At 41.7% G+C, this 15804-nt stretch overlaps 1 protein-coding gene across 1 annotated transcript in view; it reads right to left on the bottom strand.

The window, feature by feature from the left end:
• Positions 1-965: 965 nt before the first annotated feature.
• The window catches only part of KDM4C (lysine demethylase 4C), a 218231-nt gene continuing 203392 nt past the window's right edge, over positions 966-15804 (bottom strand). Inside the window, 4 exon segments of the mRNA XM_038769518.1 lie at positions 966-1006; positions 8474-8567; positions 13624-13925; positions 15461-15726. Coding sequence (XP_038625446.1) covers positions 966-1006; positions 8474-8567; positions 13624-13925; positions 15461-15726 — 703 coding nt within the window.

Here is a 15804-nt window from a genome sequence, read left to right as displayed (position 1 = left end):
ATTGAGGAAAACTTGTACAATAATACTCATTTTTATGCCGGGCACAAGTAGTTTCTCCCATCATCTTAGCACACTGAATCAAAACAAGATTTTATTTTTTGACAAATTTTCCTTAGTTCTTTAACAACATTCTAGCCAAAACACACAGTGAAATCACTGGTTAGGTAAGAATTGGGTGTACCAAGAGTAGGTGTCTGGTGGACACAGAATTTAGGTTTCCCTGCTATCAAATATTTTGTGTTCATGATGCCTCACAATATCATTTTACTCACCAACACAGAAAACTGAGTACTCCTTGTATTTTAAAATCATTTGAAATAACATAAAATGAAGCAGTTTTACCCCTCTCAGGGTCGCACTTAGAGAGTTTCCAGTACTCCACCAGTCTCTGCTATGGGAGAAAGAGTCAAATAGAGGCATACCCATTCCATTCCTAGCTTGGGCAGTGGCTAGCGAGTGGAAGGCAATCTGCTACAAGTAAAAACTCACCTGTTCTGGGCAGCAGCAGCACGGGAGAGAGTCGAGGGTGGAGACTCAAATCTACTGCATAGAAGGAGGCAATACTAAACCACTTCTGTATTTTTACCAAGAAAACTCTACGGATACACTACCAGAATGATCACAGATAGAGGTGGGGCATTCTGGGAAGTGTGTCCATGGAGTCGCTACAGGTTGGAGACGACTCAACAGCATAAGACAAGAAGCAGTTTTATTAATCCATATCATTTTGTTAATCTTAAAGGAATCTTAAAGGTTAATCTTAAATATGATGGACAGTGTTACTAATGTCAGTTTACATATGCAATAACTACAGAACAGTGAGTCGAAGTAACTTTTCCATGGATAGAGAGGTAAATCGATTGTTGATGCCTTAACTTGGGATATGGACAACTCTGGCTTAGGGAGACATAATATATGGGGTTCTTTGTTGGGTTTTTTTTTATTTTTATCCATCAATTTCACAGTCAAACTCGGTCGATTCCACTTGAGTTTCCAATGAACCCTGCTGACAAAAGAAATCAGGTTAACTCAAAACTACAACTATTGTTATCCAGATGAGTGCTAGCTGAAAAATTTAGTCAATTTGAACCCCAAACAGTGTCTCATATTTTATGTCCAAGTAATGCAGGAAAACAATGTCTGCAACCAATCAATAACATTCCAAGTCGATCCACTTAACTAAATGCTGAATTTACCGTTTCATTGCTTAAGTTGCCAGAAACATTACTGCACTTAATACAAAAGTATAATATTACCACAAGAATGCATGGTACATGAGAAGAGATCATTATGTAAAACTTATTAACATTTGGAGCGTGACATATGGAATATACAAAACTTCACCTTTATTATCCAGAATTGACAAGATGAAGTGATCATTTTGTGGGGTATGGGGGACAGCCAGTGGTTGTGGGGGTGTTTCCCCTATAATTCTCGGTTGCCTCTCCACTGAAGCTTTAGGGAAGAGAAAAGTTAAAAAAAAAAAATATTCCTTTTCCCCTATCTTCTCGAGCAATGGCCCACAAATGAGCAACTGCAAAGATACATATGACAAAAGGAAACTTTTCACTAGAAAAGACCCCATAAAAAATCAGATTACTTTGAACAAAGCTGTAAGTCTATAATAAACTAATAAAGCACTAACAGTCATAAGTGAGACAAGACCTGATACAAAACCAATCATAGAAACCTGAATAAACAAAATTAGATCTTACAAGCATAGGTGAAAAGAAATATAAACAGGATTTTTTTTTCAAAGAGAAGATGATCAGCTCATTACAAAGATTAGCAGAAATGCACAAATTTCAAGAATAGCATGTCAGGTGCAGAAAAGTTTATCAAACTAGCCATTAGCAGAAACAGGCCACTAGAAAGGCACTGTGGTCTTGTAGAAAGAGAACGAGCCTGGAAATCAGAGGACCTGGGTTCTAATCCCAGCTCCATCGCTTGTGTGATCTGGGGCAAGTCACAGCTTCTCTGTGCCTCAGTTCCCTCTTCAGTAAAAAAGAGATTCAATACCTGTTCTCTCTCCATTATAATGTGAGCCTCCTCATATCAGATAGATAATTGCTCTCCACCACTTCAAAACCTTATTGAAGGCACATCTCCTCCAAGAAGCGTTCCCTGACTAAGCCCTCCTCTCCTCCTACTCCCTTCTGCGCCATTCTTACTTGCTCCTTCATTCATCCTCCCTCTCATCTCCACAGCACATATGCATATATCTGTATACATCTGTAATTTATCTATTTATTTATTTATATTAATGTCTGTCTTCCCTTCTAGACTGTGAGCTCGTTGTGAGCCGGAATGTGCCTATTTGTTGTTATACTGTACTCTCCCAAGCGCTTAATACAGTGTTTTGCACACAGTAAGGGCTCAATAAATATGACTGAATGACTGACTGACTGACTGAATGAATGAATGAAAATGAGCTCCATGGGAGGAAGTCTATCTGACTGCAGTGCATCTATCCAAGTGCTAAACAGACAGTGCTTGGTACAAAGTGCTTAATAAATACCACCACGAAGTGATCAGTAAATAAAATAATAATTCCACAAATGTTAACACCTAGCATATCCACTGCATCTAATCATAATTTAAATTTGCCTCCTTTCCAGAGAGAATTAGTTAAAAGCTACTCTGGGGAAAGAAACAACTATAACACTACAGCATAACAAAATGAGTCGGTGGCTGATTTCAAGGAGACAACCGTTTGAGTACGCTTCAGTTATCAATATAAATCATAATTAACTTGGCTGTAACCAAGGAGAGGTGACACCAAAATTGGGCCGTAAATTTTACCTAGATATATGCACCTGGGTTTATATCATTTGATTGTGGTGAGAGGGTACCTTTTAATATTTCAAATTAGCAGTGTCCAAGGTTAAAGAACAGTCATAGACTCACATACCCAGAACAGTCTCTAATTAAACATGGCAATTTCACTCTAACCCACCACATATTTAAATCTTCAATTAAATTACTAGATGAAATATTAATGTAGGCCTTTTTTTTAACAAATAACTGCAGTACTGTCTGAAATCCCTTCTTTCTCTAGTCCCTAAAGGTATGCAAGTATTACAGAGATATGGATCATGGGCCTGTGCTGTCTCTAATTTCAAAGGAGATGCTTAACAGCTAATTGAAGAACTGGCATTTGCTGAGTCAGAGGCACCGATGTGGGTTACAGAAATATTCAGTCACTCTCAGTTTGAAGGGAAGGGGACTTACAAGGAGTCTTCACATTAGGTCATGGTAATCAATCAGTCATATTTGTAGAGTGCTTACTAGGTGCAGAGCACTGTACTAAGCGCTTGGGAGAATATAACAAGGTTACCAACATGTTTCCTGCCCACAAGGAGTTTACAGTCTAAAGGGGAAGACAGATGTTCAAAACAAAACACATATGTACATGAATGCTATGGGGTGGACTGTATAAAGGGAACACATTCAAGTGCAAGGGCGGCATAGAATTGAGAGGGAGTAGGAAAAAGGTGGGCTTAGTTGGGGAAGGTCTCTGGGAGGAGATGTGATTTTAAAAAGGCTTTGAAGGTGTGGAGAGATCGTCTGCCGGATATGAAGGTGGAGGGAGTTCAGTCATTCAATCATATTTATTGAGCGCTTACTGTGTGCAGAGCACTGTACTAAGCGCTTTGTAAGTACAAATCGGCAACATATAGAGACGGTCCCTACCCAACACAGGCTCACAGTCTAGAAGGGGGAGACTGACAACAAAACAAGTAGATGGGTGTCAATGCCATCAGAATAAATAGAAGTATAGCTATATACACATCATTAATAAGTATAGTAATACATATGTACAAATATACACAAGTGCTGTGGGGAGGGGAGGAGGAGGAGAGGAGAAGCGCGGGGGGGGGGGGGCGCTCAGTCTGGAGAAGGTGAGCTCTCAGTAGGATTTTGAAGGGAGGAAGAGAGCTAGTTTGGTGGGTGTGTGGAGGGAGGGCATTCCAGGCCAGAGGTAGGATGTGGGCCAGGGTTTGATGGCGAGACAGGCGAGAATGAGGCACAGTGAGGAGGTTAGCAGCAGAAGAGCGGAGGGTGTGGGCTGGGTTGTAGAAAGAGAAAAGGGAGGTGAGGTAGGTGGGGCCGAGGTGATGGAGATCTTCGAAGCCGAGAGTGAGGAGTTTTTGCTTGATTCAAAGGCTGATAGGCAACCATTGGAGATTTTTGAGGAGGGGAGTGACATGCCCAGAGCGTTTCTTTACAGAGATAATCCAGGCAGCAGAGTATAGACTGAAGGGAGGAGAGACAAGAGGATGGGAGATCAGAAAGGAGGCTGATGCAGTAACCCAGTCAGGATAGGATGAGAGACTGAACCAGCATTTAGCGGTTTGGATGGAGAGGAAAGGGTGGATCTTGGCAATGCTGTGGAGGTGAAACCAGCAGGTTCTGGTGATGGACTGGATGTGTGGGGTGAATGAGACAGCGGAGTCAAGGATGAAACCAAGGTTGCGGGCTTGTGAGACAGGAAGGATGGTAGTGCCATCCACAGTGACGGGAAAGTCAGGGAGAGGACAGGGTTTGGAAGGTAAGATAAGGAGCACAGTCTTGGACATACTGAGTTTTAGATGGCAGTCAGACATCCAGATGGAGATGTCCTGAAGGCAGGAGGAGATATGAGCCTGGAGGGAGGGAGAGAGAAGTGGGGTGGAGATGTAGACTTGGGTGTCATCAGCATAGCGATGATAGTTTGAAGCCACGGGAGCAAATGAGTTCACGAAGGGAGTGAGTACAGATGGAGAACAGAAGGGGACCGAGAACTGACCCGTGAGGAACCCCTACAGTAAGGGGATGGGAGGGGGAGGAGGAGCTCGCAAAGGAGACTGAGAATGAACAGCCAGAGAGATAAGGAGAACCAGGTGAAGACGGAGTCTGTGAAGACAAGGTTGGATAGCATGTTGAGGAGATGGGGATGGTCCACAATGCCAAAGACAGCTGAGAGGTAGAGGAGGATTAGGACTGAGTAGGAGCCATTGGATTAGGCAAGAAGGAGGCCATTGGTGACCTTTGAGAGGGCAGTTTCGTTGGAGTGTAAGGGACGGAAGCCAGAATGGAGGGGGTCTAGGAGAGAGTTGGAGTTGAGGAATTCGAGGCAGTGAGTGTAGATAACTCGTTCTAGGAGTTTGGAAAGGAAGGGTAGGAGGGAGATAGGGCAATAACTAGAAGGGGCAGTGGAGTCAAGAGAGCATTATTTTAGGATGTGGGAGACGTGAGCATGTTTGAAGGCAGAAGGGAAGGAATCAGTGGAGAGTGAGCGGCTGAAGATGGAAGTTAAAGAGGGGAGGAGGGAAGGGGTAAGAGTTTTCATAAGTTGAGAGGTGATGGGGTCCAAAGCACAGTTGGATGGGGTGGCACTTGAGTTCAGGCCAGAGGGAGGATGTGGGTGAGGGGTCAGTGGCATGAAAGAGGAGATTGAGGTACAGTGAGAAGGTTGGCATTAGAACAGTGAAGTGAGTGTTCTGGATTGTAGAAGGATATCGGTGAGGTAATGTAGGAGGGGACATGGTGATTGAGTGTTTTAAAGGTAATGGTAAAGGGTTTCTGTTTGATGTGGTGGTGGATGAGCAACCACTGGAGATTACTGAAGAGTGGGAAAACATGGACTGAACATTTTTTTAGAAAAATGATCCAGACATCAGAGTGGAATGTGGACTGGAGTGGAGAGGTCAGCTAGGAAGCTGATGCAATAATCAAAGTGAGATAGGATAAGTGCTTGGATCAATGAAGTAGCAGTTTGGATGGAGAGGAAGCAGTGGATTTTCGCAATGTTGTGAAGTTGTGGGTCTAGGACTATATGTGCTTAACTGAATAGTCCCTGAACATTTCTGAATTCTCTATGTGGCTTCCTGACTCCTTAGCCCCCCATAACTGTCTTGACTGTCTTCTGTTTCTCTTTCTCCATTTGAACATCATCCTCTCCAACTCAATAGAGAAGCAGTGTGGCTCAGTGGAAAGAGCCCGGGCTTTGGCGTCAGAGGCCATGGGTTCGAATCCCGACTCCGCCACATCCGCTGTGTGACCTTGGGCAGGTCACTTAACTTCTCTGAGCCTCCGTTACCTCATCTGTAAAATGGGGATTAAGACTGTGAGCCCCACGTGGGACAACTTAATCACCCTGTATCCCCCCCAGCGCTTAGAACAGTGCTCTGCACATAGTAAGCGCTTAACAAATGCCATTATCATCATCATCATCATCATTAGTGGTATTGAGCGCTACTGGATGAAGAACACTGTACTTAGGCTCTTAGGAGACTACAATAGGGTAGCCACTATCCGTGCCCTCAAGGATATATCAATCTAGTGGAGGAACTTACAATTAAGCCCTTTACCTCCTTGCACTACTCAGAGGCCTTCTTTCCTCCCTCATGTAACACCACTAAAAATGCAAAGAAAAAAATAGCAAAACACTACTTATGGGTCCTCCTTTCCTTTCTAATCTCTTCTGTCTCTACACCTCAGCTCCCTCTTTTTACTCCTCAGAAGTATAGCATTTTAAGGAACAACAACAAAAGTCACTACGCAGTGTTCATAACTGCAACATACATTTGGGCATCCAGATTAGCTAATTACTGCATAATGATATGGCTAACCATGTCATAATCCGAGTAGCTTTGTCTCATCCTTTTCCTATCATCAGTAGAGTAAAGCAGAGCTGAACCATGAAGCTAACGCGGTTTTATGGACAATGATCCTCCTATCTGGCAAATTCCTCAGAGATTATCCATCATCAAACTGCTGTAACTAGTCGACTATAACCATTCCCAAATGTACTAAACCTCGGGTTTGGCACTGGGGGAGAGGAGGGTATGGGACAGGGGAAGGACATTCCACTTGCCTCCGCCCATCTCCTACTGACTCCCCTGGTGACTGCCAGCCAACCAGCCCACAAAGCATTTGCAAAGTGCTAGGTTAATACCCTGAGAAACTTGAATCCTCTATTTCATGCAAGATCAAAGTATTCAGTGTCTGTCTGGTTGCTGAAAAGCAAAGAGCTTTCATTCTCCATCAGTTAAAATATTCTAAGATTTTTTTTAAAATAATGATAGCTTCTGAGCAACCCCAGGGACCTCAACATTTGAGATTGGAAAATGAATTTGAAGCAGAAGCTGTAACCATCAATGAGGAAGCTAAATATCTAAGCTTTAGGCAATATCTGTGATTCTTTTAGACCCTTTTGTGAACTTTGGAAGCAATGAAGATTTAAATAATCACTTTTCTACGAGGGCAAGCCCTTTATGGCTTGGTGCAAGGCCAAACTGACATGGTTGTTTCATCACGCCCAGGACAACAGAGAAATGATCAGATTGCAATTATTATTACCATGATGGTATTTGTTAAGCCCTTACTATGTGGCAAATACTGTTCTAAGCACTGGAGTGGTCCCTGTCCCACTTGGGGCTCACAGTCTAAATAGGAGGGAGTAGGATTTAATCCCCACTTTACAGCTGAGGAAATTGAGGCACAGAGAAGTGAAAATACTCACCCATGGTCACACAGCAGAAAAAAGGTGGAGCCAGAATTAGAACACAGGTCCTCTGACTCTCAGGCTCGTGCTCTTTTCACTAGTCTATGCTGCTTTTCTATGTATGTGACAAGTCCCAACCCCGCACAGATGCTATTTTAAATGTTCCATGTGAAAGGTATATGGAACAATACCCCAGAGACAAAAAGCACATGACCATATTTCCCTTGATTGGAAGAGACTCACAACCCTTCCTGAGAAAAATTGAAATACATTATACATGGGAACCAGTTAAGAGGCAGACAGAATAGAGAACATGAAATTATATGACAACTCTGAAGGGGATTTTGACTTCGGCTGTTTTCACAGAATATCTACCAGGATCCATGCCAAATGTCAGTTTAAGTGAGTGCTACGTCAATGAATCCAAGTTATATAATCATTTCTTTTCACATACACAAACTGAAAGAGCGTTCAAAATTCAGGACACACTATAACTCATTAACTTTGCTCGCATACAGGCATACAAGCATTTTTAATTGAACCAATATTTTCAAACATACACTCTGAAATGATGAGCCACACAACCAAAATGCTCAAATGGGATCCATGGTTGCTAGGCTTGCTGTCTACTGGAGCTAACAATAGTCATTTTTTTCATATATATTCACTTCTTACATGAGACAAAGTTCACCATGACTGTGAAATTCATCAAAGCCAAGTGCTATGGGAAAAAAGTTAGTGAAACATTAATTTTTAATGACTTTTCACATTCAGCATTTTTCCTAAAGGAATTTCAATTAATTTGGAAGAACCCAAGTGAAAAATGTGATTAAAAAATGTGATAATAAAGCTTTTAATGAAATTTTAGGCAGTGCTATTTATAGGTAACTGGTCAAAGCATCCCATTTTGCTTAATATTTTTCTAATAGTTTACTCAGATACCTTCATCTAGGCAGAGAAATCTATTAAGAGTAAAAGACTCACCTTTATTATTTACTGATTCCTGGGTCCCTGAAGCTCTAGCTGATAATTCCCTTGCTGAGCCGGAGCGCCTTTCTGCTGCTACATTGGACCTGAACTGAAAGGGAAAAATCATACATAGTTCAAATCAACCTTGTAAATAGACAGTCACCAATTGATAAGTAGTTTCTTCCAAATCAACAGTAAAGTACTTGGATTTCATTTATTTAGTTGTCTACCTCATGGGGACAGGGTACCTGGAAAATTATTTTTGATGATCAGTTAAGTTTGGTTCAGTACTTTTCATCAAATTTAGTTCAGGTAAAAACCTGGGCAAAAAAATAAAAAGATATTCGGGGAAGAAAGTACATGGAATTCACCCAAACAGGAATTTAACCAAAAAGCAAATTTATAACACTCAAAAATGACTGCCATTAGGAGTTATGTTTATCAAATTCCTGTCAAACTAAAATAGTCCTCATTCTTTTGGAAGTTTTTCTGAACATAGCAACTCTGGACATTCACCATAAATACTCAAAACCAAGTCATTTTTAAAGGAATTTCCCCATGACCTCGGACTCCCAAGCCAGTGCTCTTTCCACTAAGCCACACTGCTTCCTTGTAAACCAAGTAAACCATTTTTAGCCCAGTTATATAGAAGCAGCGTGGCTCAGTGGAAAGAGCCCGGGCTTGGGAGTCAGAAGTCATGCATTCTTATCCCGGCTCCACCACTTGTCAGCTGTGTGACTTTGGGTAAGTCACTTGACTTCTCTGGGCCTCAGTTACCTCATCTGTAAAATGGGGACTAAGAATGTGAGCCCCATGTGGGACAACCTGATGACCTTGTATCCCCCCCAGCACTTAGAACAGAACTTGGCACACATTAAGCACTTAACAAATGCCATCATTATTATTATTATTATTATACTTTTTCATTAGGACTCTCCTAAAAGGTAACTTGCTTTTAGAATGGGTCCCAGCTAAGATCCGGTCAATACTGGACCTTAGTTTTGAACCTGCTGATTGTCAAGAACACGTATTAGGATCTTTTGTTTACCCACTGAGGGAGTAGTAATAATAATGATAAAAATGGCATTTGTTAAGTGCTTACTATGTGCCAAGCACTGTTCTAAGCACTGGGATAGATACAAGGTAAACAGATTGTCCCACATGGGGCTCACAGTCTTAATCCCCATTTTACAGATGAGGTAAATGAGGGACAGAGAAGTTAAATGACTTGCCCAAAGTCACACAGCTGACAAGTGGTGGAGCTGGGATTAGAACCCATGACCTCGGACTTCCAAGCCTGTGCTCTTTCCACTAAGCTACACTGCTTCCTTGTAAACCAAGTAAACCATTTTTAGCCCAGTTATAAATTTCCTGAGCAGGCAAAATTGTTTTGAGGCTTTTAAAACATTCAGTAAATACCACTGATTGATTAAAAGCAGCTCAAAACACACTGAAGTTTGGCTATTAAGCAGGGGTGGCAAGGGTAAACAGCCTGACTGCACTAGACGGGGTCTTATAAGAACTGTTGCACTTTTCTAAGCTTGCCCATTCCAGGAGCAATAATTTTTAACTCTGAGCCCTAGTGTATTTTGTTTTGAAAAATGCATGTTCACTTCAATAACAATTTGTGGTTATGTCACTTTTTCATTTGGAGATGATGAAACACTTGAAAAATATTAATCACTTTAATAGTGGCAAACAAGATTGATTAGCTTTAAAACAAGGTTGATTAGCTTCCCTGGAGATATGGAGGGACAGTGAGGTAAAAACCTCAGATCCCAGCGTGACTTAGTGGATAGAGCATGGGCCTGGGAGTTGAAAGGTCCTGGGTTCTAATCCCACTCTGTCTGCTGTGTGACTTTGGAAGTCACTCAACTTCTCTGGGCCTCAGTTCCCTCATCTCTAAAATGGGGATTAAGAGTGTGAGCCCCATGTGGGACAGACGCTGTGTCCAACATGATTAACTTGTAACTACTTCAGCACTTGGAACAGTATACTTAACATACAGTAAGAGATTGACAAATACCATAATTATAACTATTATTATTATTATTATTATTGTTGGATGCCTTATTTCTTTAAAGGTCAGAGACATCCAAATGCTGGAAATACAGAATGGAATTACAGCGGTCAATTAAGTCAAGGTTTTATTTGCAGGAAGTAACCCTAAAATAGCATGTTATAAATAATAACAGAATGGATGACAGAGCATGCATTTCAGAACTGTGCACTGCATAACCACTTCTTCCTGTTCAGTAACACTAGCCAAAAGGGATAAAATAAAATGTGCCCGCAGTGTTATTTATCTGCAGTTTTCTCTTGTTATCCCTACTGTAGTCTCATGCACCTGTTAAGTACATTTTAGTCTGCTGGCTATTTCTTAGTGGGAGAAAATTGGGTTCCAGCTGCCTTGGCATTCAACTTACTATTGCAACACTTACTTTTAGATGCTGCCAATCTACGCAGAATGATAAAAGATGAAGGCTAAAGCAACTAAGTATATAATATCCTCCCATGAAAGCAAGTCAGCTGAAAAACGAAGACTTGCGAAACAGAAAAAACTCACCTATAACTGAAAGCGGAACAGACAATATCAGGAGGCCTCTGATACATCCCCATCAAAAAGGCAGATATCTTTAAAAGGGGGCACAATCTAATAGAAAGGGCATAGATGTGGGAGGCCAGAAGGCCGGCTTTTGGCTCCACCTTGCCGCTGGCCTACTATGTGATCTTGAGCAGGCCGTCTAGCCTTGAGGTGCCTCAGTTTCCACAATGGGGACAATGCACCCAGTTCTACTGCATGAGTTGAATTCCTGCAAAACCTTAAGTTAAAGAAATAGTGCATTGCAGTATTCACCTCTTCCAAAGCTGAGCGCATGCACTCAAGCAGTTTCTTCCTGTAGTGCAACACACTGACCCCAAACAGTTTTCTATCGTGAAAAGAACGTTCCCTAATTCCCTAACAGCACTTTAGCCATGGTATGTAGTGAAGACTCATGTTATGGCAGAACTGAGTGTTCTTGACGCTCCTCATCTCATCGATAAAAGGAGCGTACAAAATACAATACAATAAAGGAAAATAAGAGCACTGTAAAAATTCAAGGTATTAAGGATTTCTCATCTGCTTTTGGTGAATGTCTAAAGTGGTCTAAATAGGAAACGCAATCTCATTTACAACTACTGCTGCTTCTGGTCAAAGTGGGAAATCTAACTCAGATATTTCATTTGAATCCCACATTGTTAACAACACTATTTACAAACAGTAGGTTCAGGTAGCTCTATCTGTCCAGAAATCTCACTTTTCTCACCCTGGTACTTGCAGGGCTTATTGAAAAATGAGACCAGGCTGGGCTGCTCAGGAGTGCTGGGAAACTATCAAACAGTGGAGCCAGTTCTGTCCACCTAATCACCTGTCATTTTCTCTCTTCCTGCTCACTCGCTGATGCTTCCTATCTGGACTGAAAGGGGGAACAGAGAGCAGGCTGAGTTCAGTAACTCTGTAGACAGAGTGTGAAGTCTTAGTTCTGCCAGTCCATTTCAAGGCCAGAATTGACTTGGATTGAGTGGTTGAATGATAGCAGTAACTACAACTAACTCAAGTGTTTCTGGATACCTTTGATCGTAGTATTAATTAGAGAAACCTAAGGTTTTCCACTGTGGTCAGAAGTCACAGTAGTTACCAAAAATATAGTATGCCACTGTTCCTCCACATCAACCAGGACCTATGTAAATGTGTGTGTGTACTATATATACCTATATATGCATGTAGATGTACATATACCTATATACGTGTGAGAAAGATATGAGAGATATTCACTCATTCATTCAATCACATTTATTGAGCGCTTACTGTGTGCACAGCACTGTTGGCAACATATAGAGATGGCCCCTACCCAACAGGGGGCTCACAGTCTAGAAGGGGGGAGACAGACAACAGAACAAAACATATTAACAAAATAAAATAAATATAATAAATATGTACAAGTAAAATAGAGTAATAAATATGTACAAACATATATACATATATACAGGTGCTGTGGGGAGGGGAAGGAGGTAAGGCCGGGGGGATGGGGAGGGGGACGAGGGGGAGAGGAAGGAGGGGGCTCAGTCTGGGAAGGCCTCCTGGAGGAGGTGAGCTCTCAGTAGGGCTTTGAAGGGAGGAAGAGCGCTAGCTTGGCAGATGTGCGGAGGGAGGGCATTCCAGGCCAGGGGGAGGACGTGGGCCGGGGGTCGACGGCGGGACAGGCGAGAACGAGGCACAGTGAAGAGGTTAGCAGCAGAGGAGCGGAGGGTGCGGGCTGGGCTGTAGAAGGAAAGAAGGGAGGTGAGGTAGGAGGGGGCGAGGTGATGGAGAGCCTTGAAGCCGAGAGTGAGGAGTTTTTGCCTGATGCGTAGGTTGATTGGTAGCCACTGGAGATTTTAGAGTGGGGGAGTAACATGCCCAGAGCATTTCTGCACAAAGATGATCCAGGCAGCAGCGTGCAATATAGATTGAAGTGGGGAGAGACAGGAGGATGGGAGGTCAGAGAGGAGGCCGATGCAGTAATCCAGTTGGGACAGGATGAGAGATTGAACCAGCAGGGTAGCAGTTTGGATGGAGAGAAAAGGGCGGATCTTGGTGATGTTGCGGTGGTGAGACCAGCAGATATGAGAGCCTGTTCTATTTCCGTGCATCATACACCACACACCCTAAATCCTCAAAAAGGAAACCCATATAGAGTTTCTCCCAAGAGAATGTTTATTGCTTTTAAAATGGTATTCTGAAGTAAATCAAATGAAACGTGTAATAAGACAGGCTTAGAAAATGGTGGAAGGACAAATCCTTTTTAGAGCTCTGAAGCAGCTTTGATAAGAAATGTATAGAGGGCAGTATGGCCTAGTGGACAGAGCATGGGTCCTGGGAGTCAGAGGACCTGGGGTCTAATCCCAGCTTCACCACTTGTCTGCTGTGTGACCTCTGTGCCTCATCTGTAAAACAGAGATTAATACTGTGAGCCCCATGTGAAATATGGACTGGGTCCAACCTGATTAGCTTATAACTGCTCCAGTGTTTACTACAGTGCCTGGCACATAGTAAGCACTTAAATATCATAAAAAGAATCCATCTGTTTCCCCTTGATAATAACATGAAAAGCACCTTACCCATTTAATAAAAGGAAAAGGACATTTTTACTTATTTGCAGCAGTGTTGAGGAAAGCTTCCTTTTCTTGATTACTGGTGACATGTTTTTTGAATCTGAGTGATTATCAGTGCCTTTGGAGTTGGTGTCATCTTCCTCAGATTTCTCATTACTAACTTCTTTCTCCAAGTGTTTTTCCTGATAGGTTCCAAATATCTTGCATAATTGGGCCTGTTCAGCCTCAGTCTTATGGTTTGAATAGTCTTTTCCTATATAACTTTGGAATTTCATTGCAGTAGCATAATTCTGCTTTGCAAAATCAGAATAGGATCTTGAAGAGCCAATTCCTGAAAATTAAAAAAAATCTCCTTTGTTCTATTATCTTGCATCTGCCCCAGTGCTTAATACAATGTGTGGCACATAGTCAGAGCTTAACACATAACCTCATTATATTCACAGCATTTTTAACTCAAGAGGAATTCCTAAACACCTCCTGCCTTATTAATATCAATGAATCCTGGAACAAATGTAGTTGCTTGAGACTAGATAAAAAAGGCAACATGATTTACTTTGTTAAACAGATGATTAAAGAAAAATATTATTCTAAGTTTCTTGAATGTATGTTAAACTGAACCTGCTAAATATTTTTTCAGCAAATACTAAAAGAAAAAGGAAACACGGGGCTAAATACAATATTTTAAAGGCTCCGGGAACAGTTGGGAAGCAGCGTGGCCCAGTTGGAAGATTGGCTTGGGAGTTAGGAGACCTGAGTTGTAATTCTGGCTAGTCTTGCCTGCTGTGTGACCTAGGGCAAGTCACTTAACTTCTGTATGCCTCAGCTTTCCCATCTGTCAAAAGCAGAGGAGATACCTATTCTCCCTCCCATTTAGGCTGAGCCACATGTGGGACAGGGACTGTGTCCAATATTCCTTGATTGTTTCTACCCCAGCGTTTAGTACAACAGTTGGCACACAGAAAGTGCTTAACAAATGCCATCATTATTATTATTAGTTGGAAATCAAGTATGTTGATATTGAGCAAGGGTTTTTATTTCCCCTAAACTGGCTTTCTCTCTTTCCTAATTTCAACAGATAAAATTGGTCTTAACATGTCACTCCCCACAGGATTTTACATTAGCAGCATATCTACTGGCCCACAAAGAGCCCATTGCTAGACTATTTCAGCATACTCATGGCCATGAATAATCTCAGGAGCCACTACTGATTGCTCTGGGCTGCAAGGACACATATAAGACAAAAATGAACACTACCTATGTGCCCAAGAGTTCCAGCTGGTTTTGCAGTTTGTCATTAGGTAATATATTATTCTACCATGTATAAATCAAAATGGGAAAAACAAGGTGGGCGACTAAAAGGAAGACGAGTAGTTTGAAAGCATTTCCTTGAGAGAAACGTGCATTTACCTGAACAAGAATGGGACGGAGAACATGATTTTACCTACAGAATACATTACTCAACCTTATGTAGTAATGGGAATTTCTCAGACTTGAAAGCTAAGCAACTGTGGAGAGAGAGAAGAACTTGCAACTGGGTATGCTTCACTAACTAGCTTTCTTCTTGTAGATTTTTTAAAAAAACTGTCCAAGATACACTTTTCCATAAGTACAGTTCAGTATGAATGTAGTTTGGCTATAGCTATCAGCCCGCTGAAAGGCTAAATCAAGGTAAAGTGGTCCCTCTAAATGTCAGTTTATAAAGTTGGTTATACTTCTGGTGTTAATAAGTTTCATTATGAAAGCTTGTTCAGAAGTTTTCTCCTAAATTTAGAGCACTGTAATATCTGCCCTGTTGTTCAGAGAGATAAGGCATCATATTATCAACAACCTACAATATATGTGAAACATAAGCAGTCGTTATCTCACCTGAGTCCTTGATGCTACCCAATACATTCTGACCTTGGTTCATCACACTAATGATGTTCTCTTTCCCAGAAAGCACTTCAGTGTTGAACTGCTTTGCCTTTTCTGCTGGTTTTTCGCTGACCTTGAAATCAGTTGTAGCTGCTTCCGTGGCTGTGACTTCTGTACCAGCTAACTTAGCTCGCATTTGCTCAGCCGTCGAAGTTTTAAGCCTTGCAGATTGAGATCTGCTGTTATAAGAGATATTGCTGTCAGTGCAGAATGTCTGTCTTGGATAAGATAAAATGTGTACCAATATAAATGTTCCTTTCACCTGCTTAAAGTGGCAGAAAACTGACAATTTTTCA

Source organism: Tachyglossus aculeatus, chromosome X4 (genome assembly GCF_015852505.1).
Source record: "Tachyglossus aculeatus isolate mTacAcu1 chromosome X4, mTacAcu1.pri, whole genome shotgun sequence".
Taxonomy (NCBI): Eukaryota; Metazoa; Chordata; class Mammalia; order Monotremata; family Tachyglossidae; genus Tachyglossus; species Tachyglossus aculeatus.
This window is presented reverse-complemented; position numbering and strand designations above follow the sequence as displayed.